The 22,694-nt window shown below is 42.1% G+C and overlaps 1 protein-coding gene across 4 annotated transcripts in view; it reads right to left on the bottom strand.

Annotated features, from left to right (window-relative positions):
- Positions 1–22,694, bottom strand: part of cpne5a (copine Va) — a gene marked incomplete at its 5' end in the record, with an annotated part of 91,920 nt that overhangs the window by 29,011 nt on the left and 40,215 nt on the right. For all 4 annotated transcript variants that reach the window (XM_080444602.1, XM_080444599.1, XM_080444601.1 and 1 more), the window contains 2 exons: positions 933–1,036; positions 10,253–10,316. In XM_080444602.1, coding sequence (XP_080300728.1) covers positions 933–1,036; positions 10,253–10,316 — 168 coding nt within the window. The remainder of the gene's footprint in view (positions 1–932; positions 1,037–10,252; positions 10,317–22,694) is intronic.

Here is a 22,694-nt window from a genome sequence, read left to right as displayed (position 1 = left end):
GAGCATGTCTACCGATTTGTGTGAAATTTGGATAAAATCTGAAGGAGTAATATCCAAAAATGTGTTTTAAGTTGGCCTCCTGGTGGCGCTACAAAAGGCAGATGTGAAAAATGCAGGGCAAAGGTTTTTCCCTGGCCTCTAGGGAGTGTGCATACAAAGTTGTACACAGATCGGTGCAGTTATAGATAAAAACACGAATCGGCCTGTAATAGCGCCACCATAAGGCTGATTAGAACATTTTCAAGTGGCATTTCTTCCTCTGCCTACTAGTGAGAATGTGTGTGCAAAATGTCACGGAAATTGCATGCTGTGTTCATAATTTGAGGCATTTTGTTCAAAACGGAGCACTCCTGCAAACTTTGGAAGCCATTTTTAGCCAATCAGGATGGAATATGAAAAATCTGAAAAACTTGTTTCGTTTAATGACTATAGAGATACTGTGTACTGATTCGCGTGACGTTTGGACAAAATCTATAGGAGCACTGTCAAAAAAATTGTTTTGCAAAAAGCGGCCTCCTGGTGGCGTTATAACAGGCCCATGTAAAAAAAATTGGGGCAGAGGTTTTGAATTGGCATCCAGGGAGTGTGTGTGCACAGTTTCACTGCGATCAAGCCAACGGAGCCAGAGATTAGCTGGTCACAGACGGACGGACAGACAGACGGACAGACAGACAGACGGACGGGCGGACGGACAGGGTGCAAAACATACTCTCTCGCCATGCCTTACGGCCTGGCGGAGACAATAACAATTCTTCTCTGCTTTGTTTTGGGAATGTGCCTCTGTCTTCACATCAATATGAAATTGAGTCAAAGGAATCTAATCCTTGATTCCCTTCTCCTTTGAACTCCATTCTACGCCGTCCTGCTTTATTAGACCCAAATCAAAAGCCAATAATTCAGAGACCACAGCCCGGAGACAATATCAAACTCACGTCCCATCCTCGTTGCTCCTATAGAAGACCATGAAGGGGTCTGACTTTCCAAAGAAGTCCTTCTTGTCCAATTTGTTGGCACAGAATTGCATCGTGGCACAATCCTAGATTGAGAAAGATAGTAGGACGGACCGAGAGAAACAAAGAGACTTAGAAACAGAGATGTAGCTATACAGATAGGTGAACATTGTAAATCCCTGCTTCCTCACTGTTCCCTATTGTGGCTTTTAAACACGCTGTGTGCCAAGTCATAAAAGCTCTGAAGCACCAAATAAAAGCAAAGCACGGACTGAATCCTAATAAGTCTAGAAATGAAGCCAGCCAGTGTGCCCCGGTTTTCCATAACCAGCATAGACACAAGAGCATTCATAATCATTTCTTTATTATGCAAGTAATGTATCACAAGTGCAGATGGCATCACATTCAAAATGCACAGAAATTGATTCTAAAATCACATATAATGAGAGGGATAGTGTGCAAAAAAGTACTGTATATGGAGGGTGTGAGTGCAGCTAATGATACAGCACATTAGAAGGGCTGATATTACCATAATTATACTCATTTAGGCAGCATTTCACTGCTCAGTGTCATTACAGGGACAACACAACCCGTGGCACCTTTATTACAGCCAAATAATCCCTGTGGTCAAGGTGTTCTGTAATAAGGAGGCTGTACAATGGATATGGAGAGCACTGCACAGCAGAGAACAGCATCATTATTCTGTCATTAGTTCTCCACATACTGAACAGTAATGATATATTACACACAGAGGAAACACATAGAGCAATGCCATAGCTTATTATAATAATAACCTTAGGAAGTGCTTTTCCAAACAAAGTTACAAAGTCAGTGAGCAACAATGATCTGCATTTCTACTTGGAAACTTGCCATACACTGTATGCAAGTGGGATCTAATCCTGGGTTCTGCTTGAGTGGCTTGGCAACATTTCAGAGGTTGAAATGTCATGTCGTAGGGCATAAGATGCCATTCAACTAACAGATATGTAATGGATGAAAGTGCAATATTCCCCAGGTGGTCTTTAGAGCTTTTTATATTGAGAAGAGCAGTAATTAAATTGGAGACAAGGTAGTGATGGGCTAGACTGCCCTTTTCGGACCTAAACACAGGACCCCACATCGATTGCCGTGACCCACATCAACCTGAAGGTAATTACAAATGTGCACGGTGTAATTGAATCATCAGAGGCGACATTTTCTCACACTCGTTTACCATAAAGAAACACAAAATATATTGTGTCATTACTCATTACAAGCTCAACAACAGGAGTAATTTATGTAATTACATGTAACTGCTCCAAGGCTAATGTTGAAATAACAAGAGGATTGAAAGTTTGTATGGTCCAACATTGCTCAGCCATTCGCATCAACAAGCCACTCAATAACTGTCCATTTCAAACAGGCCAACCATCCACTCACAGCTTTGATCTCCTCTGTGTGTGTGTGTGTGTGTGTGTGTGTGTGTGTGTGTGTGTGCGTGCGTGCGTGCGTGCGTGCGTGCGTGCGTGCGTGCGTGCGTGCGTGCGTACAGTACGTGCGTGCGTGCGTACAGTACGTGCGTGCGTGCGTGCGTGTTTTCTGCCTGTGCTATGAATACTGTAGGTGCCCGCCGCACTGCCCGATACTGTTGAATGTATTTCTGTTTTCCTCCAAAAACGATAAATGTTCAATATTCTTAACATGCTTTCCTCATTGTGCATAGGATATACCGTAATGTTAATTCATAAACCAAACATTTCCAGTTATCCAACCACCTTTGTTTGGTGATGTTTAAAATCACCTTGTCTGACCGAAACGTTGACAAATAAACAGAGACAATTGTGTGCAGGCGTATGCACATTTTGTTCTCACCTCTTGTGGATTTACTTCCAGCATCACAAACATTTTAGAAAGTGCACATGTTGATCTCGCCCCACATCAACCTAGTCAGCTATGTACCTTGGAATGGTGCTCAGATGCCGTTCCACACAGCCTCAAACTTTGAGTGTACAAATGGTTCCATTTTACAGTGGTCGGTGTGGCCACACAATGAAACAGCAGACTCCATGACAGTATAAGTAATACAAAGGAAAATAGATCTAAAATTATGTTCTTTTGCAAATTGAGCTGTTTCAATCAATGCCATGGGGAAAAACCTAAGTAAAGTGCTAATTAAACCAGCCATGGGGACTACATGCACCAGTGCTACAGTAGATCAATTTTAATTTAGCCTTAGAATTTAGAGTTTTTTATTCCCCATCTGATATAATAGTAGCGAGGATATAATAGCCAAAGTGAGCTTTCCAATTTGTGGGAAATCAACCATGTGAACTACAGAACCAACTACCGTGTGGTGTGACACCGATAACAATGCATAATGGATTCTCCAAAATTCACCAACCAATTATTTTTTTCACATAATGTTTTATAATCTTTGAAATATTCAACTTTAATTGTATAATGGTTGTAACTTGGAAGTAGATATGTCATACAGTAGATGATGAACGCCACAGTCTGATCACATGAAGTCCAAGATCCACATTGATGGCACGCTGTTCCCATGTGGATTCCATGATCCACATGATTCTATTTTTCAAATAGAAGAGGAACCTTTTATCATGGCTGGCTATCTGCCAAAGTATTGTCTGTGTAGACTTATATTTCTTTTGCACTCTCTTAATGGTCTGCGACTTAATGTCTCATTGCTTAATGTTTTATGTAAAGCACAGTACAAATAAACTTTAAGCATCTAGTAAGCTTTACCAACTACAAGTTAAGTCAAGTCAAATGTATAGCAGTTGACCCAAAGCGCTTTCCAAAACAAGAGCAAAAAATGTGTCTATTCACAAAGCAAAATAAAGGCATATAGTAGAAAAAAAACAACAACAAAAAAAAATAGAAACAAAGCAGTAACAAACAACAACCGACATTACCTTTGGTAATGAGGTTTGTTGGGGGAACTGAAAGGAGTTTCTGAGTGGATGATCTAAGTCAGTGGTTCTCAACCTGGGGGTCGCGACCCCCAGGGGGGTCGCAAAATAATTTGGGGGGGTCGCCAGATTTTTTGGTGAATGTAAAAAATAGTTTATATATATATTTTTTTTTAACAAAATATTGTTTTATGTTATTATGAATTCATGTTTTATCAGTTAATTTACTAAATTCAAGATAAAAATATTTCATTATTAACGTTAGGAACCCTAACCCTAACCCTAACCCTAATAATTATCAAATAACCTATTATAATTAGATAACCTAACCCTAACCCTAACCCTAAAACCGAAATAAAGTAACCAAAAACCGGGAAAAAACATACCCAATCCGCCCAGAACCGCAAAAAAAATGTGCGCGGGCGAACGGGACCCCCCGCATGCACGCGCGCTGCTCGCGCGTGCACGCGGGGGGTCGTGGGAAATAATATCATTATTTTGGGGGTCGCGGCCTGAAAAGGTTGAGAACCCCTGATCTAAGTAACCTAGTGGCAAGAGGCTCTTTTATCAGATCAGAAATGTATGGAGGGGCTAGACCGTTGAGAGCTTTAAAAACAATGAGCAAAGCTTTAAACTCAATTCTAAATTTTACTGGTAACCATTGCAGTTTTGGCAGTGCAGGGTTAATAATTATGTTCTCGTTTCTTTGCTCCAGTAATGAACTACAGTCTGCATATTGTGGCTAGCAATAAAGTATTATACTTTCCCTCCCTGAACCAATCATTCATTCGTGGGGCCCTTATCGTCCCGATTCGGACTTGTTTGTGGTTTATAAAAACACACTACATAATGCAGAGTACTGAAATCAGTTATCCAAACATGCAGCAAAAAAATAAAAAACACCAGCATCTTGGAAGAATGAGGCCCAGTACTGGGCCTAATTGACTTTATCCTGATGCAGTCTGCCTCCACCATTCTGCTATCATGGAGACCGGGGCCCCATTCTCAGGCCAAAAATTCCCCGTTAAATCGGGATAATGGACCTGCGCCGCCCCAATAGGTTATTCTAGCACCTGCTCTACCCGTCACCATTATGCCGACGCCGTTATTTGCGCGTGGAGGTGTGCCCGTGGGCGTGTTGTTGCTATATCCCCCACATTGCAATTCTACAGACACACATGGGTACGGCTTGGGGACGGGGGATAGTGGATTCTAGAAGCACCCGCTGGTTTATAAAATCACCCGTCAAGTGCACACAGACACTACAATGGATTTGTGCGTTGGACCATGAGCCGTGTTGCCAGCCTTGGAGAGAAATAAGCAACCGCAGTCCGCAGGTCTATGAAAACAAAAAGAAGCAACTCTAAGGCCACATGAGCACTTCAAACTACTAACTAGAGCTTTCATATCCCCTAAATATTTCAGCCCGGCTCGACTAATAATTGACAAATTAGACCCAGCCCAGCCCGTCAGTCATTTTTCTAAAGAAGCCTTATTTCTCATTAAATCTTGGTAATATATGAATGATCTGTGTGTGAAATGCGCTCTTTCTTTATACAAACCCATGCTCGCTCACTCTACCGCAAATGCCTCTCTCTCTTTGTACAACCCCATGCTCACTCTACCGCAAATGTGCTCTCTCTCTTCATATAAACCGATGCTCACTCTACCGCATATGCGCTATCTCTCTCTATACAACCCCATGCTCACTCTACCGCAAATGTGCTCTCTCTCTTCATATAAACCGATGCTCACTCTACCGCATATGCGCTATCTCTCTCTATACAACCCCATGCTCACTCTACCGCAAATGTGCTCTCTCTCTTCATATAAACCGATGCTCACTCTACCGCATATGCGCTATCTCTCTCTATACAACCCCATGCTCACTCTACCGCAAATGTGCTCTCTCTCTTCATATAAACCCATGGTCACTCTACCACAAACGCCACCACCACTCCCAGCGGGGTCATTTTGATTCTATGACGGCTGCCGTCTAGTTATCATCAGTGCCAGTGTTGTGAGGAAAAACAACTAACAAGCAACCAGGTCTAGGAAAACCAGCCCAAAAGAAGCGAGTCAAGCGACTATGGGCCACATGAGCACTCTAACATATACATCAGCTATTTGAAAATAGCAGATCTACAAGCTCACAACGCCTCCCATGCAAACGCTACGTTCATGACCCCCCAAAATAACCATATTTGAACTGGGGACCCCCCCATTTTGTTTGACTCGGTTCCACAGATAAATATTGTGAAAATAGCAGATCTACAAGCTCGCCAGGCGTTGGGTGCTCCATTGTGGTCTCGACCCACAGGTTGAGAACCACTGCATTAAAAGCTCCAAGCAAGTTACATGTCTAGTATGTTGTTGACCACGTAATGTAATGTTTTTGGTTTAGTGATAGGCTACTCCGTGGCGCGCGCGCGCCTCATTGTATGCTGCCCAAAATAACAGATCTGTAACTGTCGACACGACATGACGCAGCGCCGTTGATAGCTTGTATGTCTGTTATTTTGGGTAGGCGACGCACATACGCATCGCAGCAATGTGTTTGGGTTTGAGAGGCTTTGATTGATGTAAACTTAAAGTTTAGCTCTGTTCGGGATTACTGAACAAAGGTGGATGATGAAAGATAACGGGGACAATATGGATGTAAGTTAACTTTAACTGCGTCACTTCAGAGGAAACTATGGAGCAACTTCAGAGATGTTTACACACCCCTGGAATCCATTAGAACGGTGGAAATAGAACGATAACAGCCAACGTGAGTACATAGGCTATAGACCTTTCCTAAAACTGTCCAATTTATTATACCCATGTGCTACTGTTTGTCTGTGTACCACGTAGGAGCGTTGTCGCAACATGATGTAATTAATTATTTGGGAGCAGCCAGTGTGTACCAATAGTATACATATTTTAAATGGCTTTCATATACTATTCCGGATCTGACTAATATGACAAGCTTATTGTGAACACAATAGGCTACAAATTAATATAAAAATGTATTTGGATAAATAAAAAAAAAAGAAGGAAAACAAGCCCAATGTGGCTTATAATAATCAGACCAGGCAACAGTGCAGACAGGTAGATAGGCTAGAGCATATATTGGATCGGGATGACGGCTAGCGCAGTCTTCTCTTAAAGGCAATGGCTTCTGGCACGGTGATTGGTTTTATCATTGTAACGCCCAAACCACACCTATGCATAATGTAACGGGTAGCTCAGGTGTTTGGCGGGTGAGGGGGGTGCCATAGAATACCGAATTTTGCGGGGAAACGCCTCTTGCCTAGTCCGAAATCCCTAATTAGTGGTTTGTTCAAATTCCCCCGTGAATAGGGCCCCGGGTGCTATAACCCCCCCCCCCCCCCCCCCCACTAGGAACGGATAACACATCTTCACTTCAGCGCCCAGCAGCGTTCTCACTTTAGGCGGGAAAGAAGGCAGAACATTCAATCCAGCAGCCATTGGGGTTTATGAGCACCAGGGGGATGCATGTGATGCAGCGCAATGAGCGCGTGTCCCCTTTTCAGCTCCCGCTGTCTGGCAGGATATCACTGTGGTGGCACAGTGTAGTGATGCACAGTGGGCTCTCAAAGCACACAGTCAAATCTTCAGTGTTAATTTACGGGTCCATTTGGTTACATTTTTACACACTCTCAGAGTTAGAATTGGAAAAATGTACACTGAGGATGTTACTGTGTTACTGTGCCATCATCTAACACAAATATTTCTACAATTATGGGTGAGGTAATTACCTGGGTTATACATGGGCATGCTGAAAAATGCAGTGAAATAATAATATTCATATGACATTAGTTGCCATGGCACCCGCTCAGACACATATTACATTATAAGTGCCACAACAATTAAAAACAGGTGAAATTATTTTCATGGGTTTGAAATTAACAACATTCCTGAATGTCATTTCCTACTTTCATTTTTTAGCTCCAGCCTTGTAATGTGTTATGAATGCAAGCCGCAGGTGAGAGAGCTTTGTTAATATTATATTATATATACTATATAATTATGTAACCTAAATGAAAATGGTAACAAAAGTGCAACTCTTATCATACTACAGTACACAGGCAAACTGAAGTGCACTACAGAAGTGTCTTTTCACATTACCAGTGAGTGTACTGTCAATGGTATAGGGTGATGTAACAGCACTGTCAATGGCAATGGATGGAAGAAATTAATGACATGTGTTCAGATACTATCATTTTACTGCAAAATAGAGGACATGGCCCATCTCCTCTACAGAAAGGTGTACAGCAAAATGTTAATTTAATCAATTTGAATACTGAAAGTATAAAAATGTACATGGTTGACACTCCTTTCAGTACCTTCATACATCCTCCATTCTCAACTGCTACCCATTTCAATATAGTTTCACAAACTACTATGCTGAAGGTATAACTTGGTGGGAGGAAATCCCCACAGGCTTTAAGGGTGTTGTGTGAAAAGGCTAGTGGTTGGCTAGATTGATGGCTTGACTACAAAGATAGGAGAGAGAGAGAGAGAGAGAGAGAGAGAGAGAGAGAGAGAGAGAGAGAGAGAGAGAGAGAGAGAGAGAGAGAGAGAAAGAACACCTGCTGATGCCGAGCTATTCTACACATCATATGTGCCAGAGATAACGGCAGCCAAGAGAGAGAGCCTTTGATCAGTAGCTGGAGCTGCTTCTCCTGTCTAGCTATAGCTGACGCATCCAACAACACCCCAGGTGAGATCCAACCTCTCTGTTGGATAACAGACCCCCCCCCCCCCCCACGTGCAGAAGTTCCCCCATGCAGTCAAATACCTATCTATGCCCGGCCTAGATGGTTTCAGTTCCCACAAAACTTGTGATACTTGACCCAGTATCTAGGCCCAGGGTCCTCCGACCGGGTAGGCCGACTACTCCTGGATCTGTTGGAGTTCTGGGCTATCTATGACACAGCAGGGTACTTTAGGAGACTAATTGTCTTGTGCTGTTTGTACAAATTGTTTTGAGAAATGCTCTTACTGTTTCGCAAATGTTAAGGATGATTCAAGAAATGTATATAAGCGACTGAGAAAAACAGACTTGGGGATCTTCCACCCAACAAGATGATCTTTGACACCTTCCACATCCAACCATAAGCTTTGCTTTCTTTACTGTAGTTCCAGGTATTTCTTGGCAGAGTTCATATGTGTAGAGTGCACAGAGGGAGATTGGATTGACATTTTTGGGCCCATCTCTCTAATCGACAAGATCGGGAAAGAGGAAATGGTCACTCGTGATAATAATGACAATTTGCATTTATATTACAACTCGCCGCTTGGAGAGGTACTTTGCCTCAATGACGCTAAATCATATCCTTGCAGACCAACTGCACCTGATGACTCACAGCTGCCCTTCATTGCACTCACTGCCTATAAGCATTGGCACCTCATGTAAAGCCATACAAAACTGCTGATAGACGGACAGACGGACGGACAGACAGACAGACAGACAGACAGACAGACAGACAGACAGACAGACAGACAGACAGACAGACAGACAGACAGACAGACAGACAGACAGACAGACAGACAGACAGACAGACAGACAGACAGACAGACAGACAGACAGACAGACAAAATAGAATAAGTACACACTATACAAGCAATAAGAATACAAAAGTGAAATAGAAGGATAAATAGGAACTTTCTAGTGATCTAGTCTAATCTATCTAACCTTCGTAGTTTTATGAGCAGTGTTGCACCTCTGTATTACAGTAATGGAAGTTTCCTGTCAAAAAGGCATTTCACATCAAAGCTTCAGAGTGGTGTATCATGGAAGCGTGCCTATAGAGCAGTGTGCTACCAGCTGAATGAAGGATATCTCACTTGGTGTTTATGACCGATGTTGACGATGTTGGCATTCATGTTGTAAAAAGCTAGATGCATTAAGGGTGCTTGAGGCTGTCATATAACATTTATACAATTTCTCCAGCTCACTGGATTGCTTTACAGCCTCTTAGAGGGGCACAATTGTTCTGGACAATAAGTCTGCTTCTTTCTCCAGCTCCAATGGCATCACTATAATGTGATTATTTACTATCTTCATTTACCAGTACAGAAAGAAAGCCAATGGGCTTTAGCGGACACAGACTATTAAATCTGATTCATGGATTAACACGCCACACGTAAGAGTAAATGCCTGTTTCAGTGATTGGAATGAACATTAGCTCATTAAAAATCCATTGAAGCTCATAGTATGGCCACCATGTACTATATTCAATCTCCCTATGTCAGATGCAATCGCCTGTTGGTACACCACTATCTACCAGTTTAAAAATGCTGTTCAAGATTCATTACGCAACTTCGAATTAAGTATTGACAAGCAAAGCAGAACATTTACAGAAGATGTATATATTTAGGACTTACTCTGCAGTTTCCTAGCTCCTCAGCAGACAAGATAATGGTCCCACATTTCTTCCCAGGTATGCCACTGAAAGAAACAGGAGACATCATTATTTATTGTACCACAAATGCCCTTCGACAGTCACAATGGACAGTGTCACATTACATAGCACCCTTTCTCACAAGCATGCTATTTTATATACTGTAGTGTAGATCATAGTTGAAATTCTGTAAAAAATAAAATAAAAAACATTATTTTTCAGTGAGTCTTGTTAAGCACTTTTGTACTTAAAGGTGAAGTATTTCTAGATTGTTTTTTTTCCTTTTGACAAAAGAAGACACACACCATCAACAACACTTGTCATCGTGCCCACAAGCAGTGAGCCTGGTAATGTGGCCTCGCCACACCAGCATTCCCACAGTGTCAGTAAACACACCAAACATGCAGGTAGGGAAAAACACAGCACTGCACGTCAGGAACTATGCTCCGTTAACTCCCCCTTTCACCACACCCCATCCGCCACTGCACTTCGTGCCGGTTCATCGGTTTCCCCAAAATACTGTAGGGCCCTTATAATGGTAGTAGAAATTTTGCGCCGACACAAAGCCCCTACCAGTCTTATTCAAGAATCAAGAGAATCAAGAAGGTTTATGTCACTTACAGGTACAAGCAGCGAAATGTTAGAGTGACATTGTCTGTCAGACGGCAGGAAAACTGTATACAACTGTATAATAAGAATAGAAATAGAAATAAAAGGAACACTTTATAATGATAGGTTTAGACACTAACTCTAACTCTATCTTTATGAGACAACAAGAGTACGCAGGATGTCAAACCCTCTTTAAATGCAATGGAGAATGTGTAGAAAGGAGGGGAGGGGAGTTTAATAGAATGCACCATGAGTCAAGATAATCATAAATATACATCAAGTACACCCATCTACTGTACATCTGTGCAAACTGAGACAGAAATGCTATACTGTAGGCCTACATCCAGTACCCCTGTCTAGACTGAAAATACAGGCACATAATCCATATCGCATGTGCAGTACAGTATCAATGTGTACACGCATGTACTGTATGAGCAGTATGTCTGTCTGAGAGCATGCACACACACATACATGTGAGTTTGCACGCATGCATGGGTATTTCCAGGTGTCATCTGCAATACATCATATCCCCGGTGGCTTGCCACTCCAATGGCACTAACAAAGAGAGACAGCATTTCTCCAGAGCCTATACTAAATGTTATTTTGCTGGATCTTTTGAAGAGGGACAACATTTAATTTTCTTCTTCAATCCAATCTCAGCACTTTTCAGTTCCCCTTCATGCCTGTGAAAAGCTGGGACCCCAAACCACCCACATTTTTACACCAGATAGGATTTCTAGCATCCAATCATATTGTTGCTCTGCAGCTGCTGCCAGATGCTTGAACTACAGCGTTCCTATTGTTCGCATTGTGACGTGTTGTGAGCTTGTAGATCAGCTACTTTCAGCAAAGATATTTAGTATAGACGGACAAAAGGAGTTGGCCTAGTATAGACCCCTGCACCCCGCAGGTAGTAAATAGTATACATAGCTCGCAATGCGTCACACCACGACAAGTTGTGAGCTTGTAGATGGGCTATTTTCTAAATAAATTAGAAGATCTTTGTGGTAAAGTGGTTAAGTGGTTAAATATAAAGAAGGATATTACATGGAGAGACCCGTCATGGCTCCACCTGCATTTTAGAGTTTTAGAGTTACATTTTTGGCATTTAGTGGAGATCAAAAGCAATCTTCAGAAATCGACCGGGCAGAAACTCAAGAGCACCTAGAGAAGGCACATGGCCATAGCAGGTATATTAAACTAGGGACTTTTCCATTATGGTAGGGTCAATCTAACCCCACAATGAACTGGCTCACGAGGCTATTCTAACCCCCAAGCCTCCCTGCCAGACTAAAGTAAGACGGACCTTTATCTCACATAGAATGAGTCAGGATATCCACCGTTCAATCATACAGTGATGCTCTAGCTGCTGACAGCCCTGCCATCGTTCCAGACAAAGAGGTAATGACTATGGTCTCTGATGTGTAGCAGTAGACCTAGCCAGTTCAGGCTTGAATGACAATTTTGCTCCAGCTGTGACTACTGGCGTATCAGATCCCTCCATGGATTCCACCTACCATACGGTTGATAGAGGGGAGGTGGCATTTCATGCTGCAGAAATGTACACTGTCTATGTGACCATTGTATACCAGAGGTCCTCAACTTGTTACAGGCTGACATAAACGGGAAATTAGGACCATATATATTAAAGGTATCATGACATTCATTTTCACTTTCTTTATTTTCAATGTTTTATTTGGGGTTTTATGACCTCAATTACACCCAAAAAACCTGAACTTAGAACATTCAGTGGATTTTCTGTGGTCTGGGGTTTTCTGAATAATTAGGCTGAAAAGTAATCTGAGCTTGACCCTTCGACAGTGAGGTCACAGTCGATTAATCCCGCCCACTCTCCTCCTCGCCCCTCCCCTCCCCTATCCTTTCCTTTGGGGGGGGCGGAGCAGAGGCGATGATTGACAGGCAAAATCCCTCACCAGCGACACCCGCAGGCAAAGATTTATTTTTTCATTGCAGTTGAAAAGGCTTTAGAAATGTGAGAGAAAAACACCTGCCATGGATCACTGGAATGGAATTTTCACTTAAAACTTTTTGTACACTTTTGAAGGACCAGGACAAAGACTTTGAATGTGGTGTAAAAGTGAATGTCATTAAACCTTTAAATGACATAATATAGACATATACTCGATTGGCTCAATTGTTAATTTCTCCATAAAGAGCTGAGTAGCAACTGGACCTAATTATAACCATTATTTCATTGAGTTGTAGCACGTTCCATATAGTTGTCTTGTATATAGTAAATTGCATTAATGTATTGATTTTATCTCTCTGCATGTCTCTGCTTGCTGTGACCCATTATTGGGGTCCCATCCCACTGGCAACCACTAACATAATACTTTTTGGTTCACAGCAGGACATGGTTTGCCTTCCCCTTATCTGTCCTGTATATAGTAACAACTGCTGCAGTTTATAGGCATGATATACAGACCTTTCCATTAACCTTGATTGATCTCTGAGAGTATACCCGGACCCTTATCCCATATAGATTACCCAGTAAGCAACCGTGGTTCCTAATATATCAAGCATGATCGATTCCTTAAAACAAACACTGTTCTCATTTCAACTACAGTACATATACATATATCAGTGCTTGACAGAGAATTGGAAGACCCCTTGCTTCTAACAAAGCACTGCATGAAATGAAGCCGTTGTGTCCTGATAGGGCAGACTCATTCCATTCTCTATGGCTCTTATACCATCCTCCTCAGGGACCAATCTCAAGGTGAATTAAATGTCCTTGAATTATTGATGTTTCGCTCCGAGTTTCCACAGTGAAGCTTGATGATGCCTTGAATGGGCAATAAAGCCCACCTATGGGGAGGACAGCACCCCTCCCCACACACCACAGGTCAAGTCATTTCTCTTGGTTTACAACACAAGGGCCAATGCGAATACCAATCTGTGAAATAGAATTAAATGAGAGGCTAGATTTAAGTTGCACAAAGGTTGAGAAGTGACACAAACAGTTCCCGGTGAAGAAAAAATGCCACCAGCCGTCGCCTAATTAAGCATGAATCACTAAACAAGGGGGTTTAACCACATGAACCCTAGCATCCCTATTCTGGGCATGTCATAATAGGTGAACATTCTGCAAAAATAGCAGATTTACAAGCTCACAATGCGTCACATTGTGATGCATAGATCAGCTATTTTTGGCGAAGAGATTTGGTTTAGAAGGGGAAAAGGAGGGGACCAAGTACAGACCCATCGGTGACCCCGGTCAATGAAGTGTATATGGGTTTAAGTGGTTAATTCAAAGAGTGGCAGCCTGCTAACATAAAGGATAAGTACAGGAACATGCTGAGTGGGCAAAAAACTGTGGGCAAAACATCAGTTAATCTTCAATGGACTGAACCACAAATAATATTTCATCTCAACCCTGTGGCGCATCTAACAGCTTCTGTGTAAGAGGTGTGAGCTCTTGTTACGTGGTGTGCCCTGATTCGGCACTCATTCAGAGACTGGCCCTCAGTGGGAGACGCTTTGATGATGAAACCAAGTGAAACGTGCTGCCACTGTCCTATTTTCTACACTATCTATTATGAATGAGGCCTCAACTCTGATACACACTGATGTGTGTACAGGAATGCTCCGAGGTTACACTGGTTTCATGTGTATTTATAATACCCCCATAACAACAGATAAATCTTTTAAATATTCAACAAACCGGTTGTAAACAAACAGGAGGCTGGACTGGTCTTGTGATGTTTCACATTTGGGTGTTTGGTTGGCATAACACTCAAGTACAGTGCAGCATTTAACATGAACAGTCAACTGGCTACTAGGAAAGCATCTATATTTCAAGAAAAGAACCTTTAAACAATCATGCAATTCCGTTAGGTGATATTGATGTCTTAATATAACGTACATTTGACAGGAACAAAGGCAGGGAGAACATCATTAGCCAGTAGCTGTAATGGCGCCTCAATTCAGTGAGTTAAGCGCAGGCAATTGAATACCATTCTGATGAGGTCCCTCTTGATTGATGACTGCCTAGTGCCTATTATTACCGTTTGCCTTCGGGCCTCCAGCTAATATGATATCATGATGACACTACGATTTCCACAATTTCAACCAGGCAGGTGTACAGTGCAGTGAGAGAACCAACCACACGCTAAGTAGCTAATGCTATCCTAAAGTGGGCCATAATTCATACAGACACTAGGGCACCCTTTGGCACTCAGCAAACACCCCACCATATGGTCCTCATCACACTTCTGCCAGCTGGTATCAAAATACATATTGATGTTTCACAAAATACCTCAGGTGGGTTTCATATCCACAGTAAGATTAGCATTAGACTGCCAGTCTGTAGTAATCTGTAGTAGTCTGTTTGCTGGTCGGACACCTTAACACAAAGGTACGTCCTCCACAGACCCAGGGACAGACAGATACAGATATTTCTGTTTTTTCGGTTCTCTGAAACAGTACTGCACACCCCCAGATAATAGGGACACACACGCCAAGTTTGAGGCCGTTCATTTGGAAGACAGACAGACAGACAGACAGACAGACAGACAGACAGACAGACAGACAGACAGACAGACAGACAAAGAATTGTTAGAAAATCCCAAGGCACACCTGGACTAGTCTCACGGTACTCCTACTAACTACCCCCAGGATTTCAGGATTCCGCGATCGCAGCAATTTCCGCGGAATTCTGTCCTGTCCGCGGAATAGTAGGCAAGCTGCAGAATAGTACACAAACTGCAGAAGCATGCAGAATTGTTACAATTTGAAGTAAGAGATTAAAGTTCTCTGTCTCTGTCAATTTGTTTCCAGAGAGGCCATGTATGAGATCTGGGTAGATTCAAAGGTAGGGGAGAGGCTATTTTCAACTAAGACTATTTAGTGTAGAGGTAAAAAGGGGGCAGACCTAGTATAGAGCCATAGGGGACTCCGTTCCAAGTAAAAATTCCAAACAGGAAATTGAACTCTCAAGCAGCAAAGAAATTCATATAATTTGTGTAAAAAAAAAAAGAGAGAGAAATCAAGCACCGAACATCGTCATGCATGGCACATCCTATTACAGATATCTATGGCTTTTATTATTTATTCTACGGAGGAAGTTGCCATAGTGAAGTAGTGATTCAGAATTCTTATATTCTTTATCACCTTCCAGTGTGGAGGTTGGGTGAATGGAGGTGGCAGAATGAGGCAATTGTTGGAGCTGTCCACGTAGGTCATTAGGATGAGGAATGATAGTGATATTTAACCACGCCACAACGTGTCATGCATGTAAGAATAGGGGAAGGGGCATCTGCTCAATATTATGAGTGCACTACAAAATCTTCAGTGTTAATTTAACTCTGAGAGTGTACAAATTGACCTGAAAGGGTTATCTTCTGCACTCTCATAGTTAAATTAACACTCAGGTTAAACTGTGAGAATGAAACAAAAGAAAATAACTTTCTTCACATGGTACTTTGCCTACTTGATGGTAGGTATACATACTCTTTAGTGTCAGTAGAGCACAAGTACAACTAGAACTAGACGCGTCGCAATTCAGGGCAATTGCAAAGTGTGGTTGCGGGTCGCGGGTCGCGGCCGCCGGGACTCGAGGAATACGCCTGGAGGAATACCGTTGGAGGCCGCGCGATTTGAATTCGGTGCCGATCGGATCCCGCGTTCGTGACGCGTGCCGTTTTGATTTTAGGAAATAGGCCCCTCCCACTAAAAAAACAGGCCCCTCCCACAAATGTAGCGGGCCGATGACATCGTCATGTCACTCCTGAGATCACTTGCTTTTCTTTTTGAGAGAACTGATCCCTCCAAAAATCATGTTTTTGTGTCAAACGGTTACATTTTGCAAATTTGTGGCGCCCCCTATGGGTCAAAGTGGAAATGCTTTTGGGAATTTGTTGAGTAAACCACCCTCGACATGTGATTTAAATTTGGGATTGACCGGACGTTTCGTTCGTGATTTCTGGCATTTTTGGTAAAACAGGCCCCTCCCACTAACTTTGGAAGCCATTTACGGACGAACGGTAAAGACTATGAAAATGTCGTTTGGATATGTTTACCGCATGGGCCCAGAGATCATGTGTACCGATTTTTGTGAAATTTGGACAAAATATGTGGGAGGAGGAGCTAAAAGTGTGTTTTGAAGAAAATTCAAAATGGCGGAAAATCTATCCAGACGGAAATGGGCGTGGCCTATATGGGGAGTTGCGTCGTGACCCAAGGAATCCAGGGGAAAATATTTTTTTATTCTACGACCTACGGTTCAAGTTATAGGCCAAAAGGTAAAGTGGGCTGTTATAGCGCCACCATGTGGCCGACTGGTGTGATTCTTCTTTTAATAATTTTGCAATAAACTATTAACCTCCCCTCCAAGTCTTGTAACTGTAGCCCTTACGGTTTCCGAGAAAAAAATACTTGAATGGGAGTTTTTGCAATTCCCATTAAAGTGGATGGGGAAATTTAATGCACTAATAAATCAATATCAAAAAATCTATCCAGACGCAAATGGGCGTGGCCTATATGGGGAGTTGCGTCATGACCCAAGGAATCCAGGGGTAAAGATTGTTTCATTTTACGACCTACGGTTCAAAAGTTATAGGCCAAAAGGTAAAGTGGGCTGTTATAGCGCCACCATGAGGCCGATTGGTTTAATATTTGTTTAAATAATTTCGCAATAAACTATGAACCTCCCCTCAAAGTTTTGTAACTCTAGCACTTACGGTTTCCGAGAAAGAAATACTTGAATTTGAGTTTTTTCATTTTCCCATTAAAGTGGATGGGGAAATTTAATGCACTAATAAATCAATATCAATTAAACTATGTAACCAATCTCTTAGCAAAGTACAAGCACAGGATTCCCACTGAAGCCGGTCATTTTGACATATGGCACGAAATTGGGAAAAATAAACTGTGGGAGGAGTAGCAAAGCAAAATAAAGTTTATCTAGAATAAAGTCGGTAGAGTACTATAGTCTGGTTGCCCATTCGGGCAACCACACTAATAATCCACTTAAACCCTCTATTCTTAGCTAAACAGACTTGAGTTACTAACTGTCCGTAGGCCGCTTTCTCCCTCTACACCATATTTCTTAAGCCAAAAATAGAAGATCTAACTACAAGCTTGTAGATCTGCTATTTTTGGCTAATGTTCTCCCCACAGTATATGTTGAGGTTCAAGTGGTTAAGGTGGCATTCATTATTTTAACAAGGAATCATTGTAAACTAGAAAAAGTGCTCCTCGGAGCACAACTCTCCGCCAGGTCAGGTAGGTTATTGTGGCCTCCTGGTGGCGCTATAATAGGTCAATGTGAAAAGGGTGCCATTTCTTCTTGGGCCTTTCACGGCAATCGGACACTGCATTCATGATTGGAGGCATTTTGTTCCAAAAATGTGTTTGCTAAATTAGACCTGCTGGTGGCGCTATAACAGGCCAATGTGAAAAGGGTGGCATTTCTTCCTCGGCCTAGTGGGAATGTGCGTGCAACATTTCACGGAAACCGCACACTGCATTCATCATTTGAGGCATTTTGTTCAAAACGGACCTATCCGGCAAACTTTAGAAGCCAATGTTAGCCAATTAGGATGGAATATGAAATTCCGGACACATCCATCTTGATCACATGACTAGAAATACTGTGTACCGATTTGCATGATTTTTGGACATAATCTGAATGAGTAAGAGCAAAAAATGTATTTTACAAAAGTCATCCTCCTGGTGGCGCTCTAAAAGGCAGATGTGAAAAATGCAGGGCAGTTTCACGCAGATCGGTGCAGTTATAGGTAAAAACGTGAATCGGCCTGTTATAGCGCCACCATGAGGATGATTTGAAAGTTTTTAAGTGGCTTTTCTTCCTGGGCAAAGTGGGAATCTACGTGAAAATTTTCACGGAAATCGCATGCTGCGTTCATGATTTGAGGCATTTTGTTCAAAACGAACCAATCCTGCAAACTTTGGAAGCCAATCTTAGCCGTGTTGATCACATGACTATAGAGATGCTGTGTACCGATTTGCGTGTTTTTTGGACAAAATCTGTTTTGCAAAAGTCAGCCTCATGGTGGCGCTATGACAGGCTGATCTGAAAATACTCTCTCGCCATGCCTTTCGGCCTGGCGAAGACAATAAGAATGTCTCACTGATCTGAGTTCAATTAAAATAAATCACACATGTAGAGGGTATGTTGATGATGTGGCACTGTGCCATGGTAAAGGTTTGTGGGCAGTTGGTAGAATATGGTAAAGAAAATTAGATGACAGGGTACCAAAACTCCATGAGGGTTCAAATGGGATTATACCTCTAATCCCCTTGATCTTCATAGTACACTGATAAGTAACCGAAATCCTTCATCTCCCCAGGATTAAAAAAGAAGATTAAAAGGGCAGTCAGTGAATTCAGAACACCTGTTTCACAACGAGGAAGAGACAGCCGCCTTGTACCATTACTGGAGGAAGAAGATTCTATATGGGTTTAAAGGATAAGGCCGGTGTATTTTTCTTATTGTCAATTTAGCCTGCGAAAATTCCAAGACCAGAAAAATCATTTCACCTACGGTACTTACAAGTATTGTCAGATTAAAGGCACAGTAGTACTCCGTTGTTGTCCAAAAACCTGTTAGAACAAGTTCCAGAGCTCTACTGACAGTGTAATTCATCATTACAATGAATGGGGGCATTGTAATTTTTCCAGTCCGTACTAGTAAGTAGGTGAAATACATTTATTGGTCTTGGACTTTTCGTAAGCTATGTTGACGATAGGAGAAAAAAAAAGAAAAACCGATTACACCAGCCTTATCTTTTAAGGTACAAGTTAAAAGGGTTTTTCTAACTCGTGGACAAAGAGAATAAATAAGGCATACCATATGGCGCAGAAAAATGACAGATGGTGTTTTCACCATCCATGTACAGTATAAAACACAACAGACAATAAAGAATTGCTTTCTCTACAGATAAAAGAGATGTACTGTAAACACCATGAAATAAAAACAAAAGTAGAGACATTATTTAGTTTGAACGGTCCTGGCTAGTCCTAACTACCTTTGTATTTCAAGGCATTAATATCACAATTCAGTGCAACGCCAAACCTTTGACAGATGCATAAGAATACATTATCACTCTGTTGTGTAGCTTCCCAAATACTAAACTGGGAATCTTACTGCATCTTACTGTCTGCTGTCTAGTTTCAGCTACTATCTGATTATATACTGTATCATGCAGTATCCTACTGCACCAATGTGAGTCCTGAATGTCCTGTCTTAAGTGTTCATTGTTTTACCGTATGTTGTGGTATCACTGCAACACAAGGAAAGGAATTCCCTGTACAGCAAGTAGCCCAATGTTTTTTTGTGGCTTTTTCTGCCTTTATTGATAGAATACAGTAGACTGACAGGAAATGGGGAGTGACACGCAGCAAAGGTTGTCGGGAATCGGGATTCTATCCCGCGACACGCTGTCAGGCTGCATTAGCAGCCTATAGGTGCACGGACCGCTACGCCAGCCGCCCGGGCCGCCCAATGTTTTCGTATCCCTATTCTTCTGATTATATCATCACTGATGGTTATAACCATTCTAATCTACCGGCAGCTCTAACTCTGCATCTGATCCACAGCAGACATCAACACTGACCTTGCGTTGAAATCCAGAGCCTCCTAGGCACATACTAATTGCTCACAATCCTACAGTACAATGACATTTTGACAATATTCCATATAGTTTCAGTAACCTAATACGATTGTTTTGCTTTTGATTCAGTGTGTCTGGCTAAATGAATTAGGCATTCACGACCCACCTGCAGGCACTAAACAGTCTCTTGTTTTGACTGTGAAAGAGCAGATTAAGTGGAGCTGTCAGTCAAAAAGATACTTTACCTTTCAATCTCACACTAAAACTATTCAAAGTCACTGGCAAAATTAATTCCCCGCTGCCCTCTTTGCTTTCTTTCTTGCCATCAAGAATCTTCCAATTCCCCATTTCCAGGGGACATAACAAGCTACCCTACATCCTTTTCAATCTCCCCCTGGCTAAAACAGAACATCCCACTCTATTAGAGGTCGAGGCAGATGCCCACCCCATGACAGTCAGATGCAGATATTAAGTCTGTGAGGTGGTCGATAGCATTTTATACCACTTTGCCTCATGTGGACACATAACATCAGACCACATAACAGACTCCTCTCCTCTCTCATATCTCCTCATTGTCAGCTGGCCAGAGGCTATACCTTTAGCCCCTTGGCACCTGGATAGTGAGCGATGGCATTCATATCTGTAATCATGTTACACAGGGTCGCCTTGACCTCTCTTGCTGTGGGAGCTCAGACTGACTATTAGATCACAGTCTGTGTGCAGACGGAGCTGCTGTGACTACTGAAAAGATTAATAATATAGGTGTTGAGCTGAGACAGCACAGCTCTCTTGCAGGCAGATGCAGGGAGGAGCAAAGGTGCTTTCACACCTTTCCAAGAGATGATACCCTGTGGCTATGACAGGAAAGAATACTGTCTCTGGCTCAAAGTTCTAAACAATCAGCATAGCTCAACTACAGATAGCAGACATCCATTGTCCTTGCTTGCTGATTTACCCACGACCTCCATTATAATTGGGTGGAATTATCCACGGTATTTTGAAAACCTAAAACCTATAGTCACTTTTTAAAATGACTATATATTACAAGAATAAAAAAAAACATATATTTTTATATCCTGTCATACCCTGGGTGATTTCTTGATCTAGCTAGCATGTGGGACCTTCAAGTCATAACAGAGTCAAAGACAAAGAAATTGCAAACAGGAATATAAACTTCTGAGGGCCATAAAAAGCTGATTGTTTTCTATGCAACAGCTCTGCGGTGTATATCCATTTTATGTTATCAAAATAACACAACAAATCTCTCTCGGTGTGGCACAAACAAGATGAATTGTAGTATCAGCAAGGTTGTGGTATTTTCCAAACTGTGAGACATACCGTGTGTTGAGGGACCCTCGTTAACGACCAGCCTTCGAGCCCAAATTGGCATTAAGCAAGGCAGCAGAATGGTCAAATAGTGTTTGATGTCCCAAGGCAAAGTATCTACTGTATATAATTTTGTTAGCTGTCTCAAACACCTCCAAAAACTCCCACATACGCACGCACGCACGCACGCGCACACACACACACACACACACACACACACACACACACACACACACACACACACACACACACACACACACACCACACACACAAACACCACACACACACACACACACACACACACACACACACACACACACACACACACACACACACACACACACACACACACACACAAACACACACACACACACACACACACACACACACACACACACACACACACACACACACAAACACACAGACACACACACACACACACACACACACACACACACACACACACACACACACACACACACACACACACACACACACACACACATTAAATGAAACAAATTCTAAAATCTTTCCATTTTGAATACTATTCCTAAAGGATTTCAGTTTTTGGGGGAAAGAAAGGAAATGCATTCTCCACCACTCATTATTTGAATCTGTCGAGGGCTTCTTTTTTCCCCCATCTCAAAGAACAGCCGCTGTGTAGCCCCAAGTCAGGCAGCCAAGTTCATTAACCAACAACTTTAAAAGAGCTGTGAGTCTCTGTAGTCAAGATGAGACAAACGAACCCTGCTGCTCCAGTTTTCTCTGAGAACACTTCCTTCCAGCTCTGCTAATTGCAGTGACAAGTTAGTTAGCCATCTGTTACTGTGGAAGTGTATACAATACTATGTGGTATACTGTTAATATAATAATCAATGAAATGTAAAGAAGGTT

The sequence above is a fragment of the Gymnoscopelus braueri genome (assembly GCF_963280865.1).
Source record: "Gymnoscopelus braueri genome assembly, chromosome: 12".
Taxonomy (NCBI): domain Eukaryota; kingdom Metazoa; phylum Chordata; class Actinopteri; order Myctophiformes; family Myctophidae; genus Gymnoscopelus; species Gymnoscopelus braueri.
Note: the sequence above shows the minus strand (reverse complement) of the source record. Positions and strands in the feature narration are given on the sequence as shown.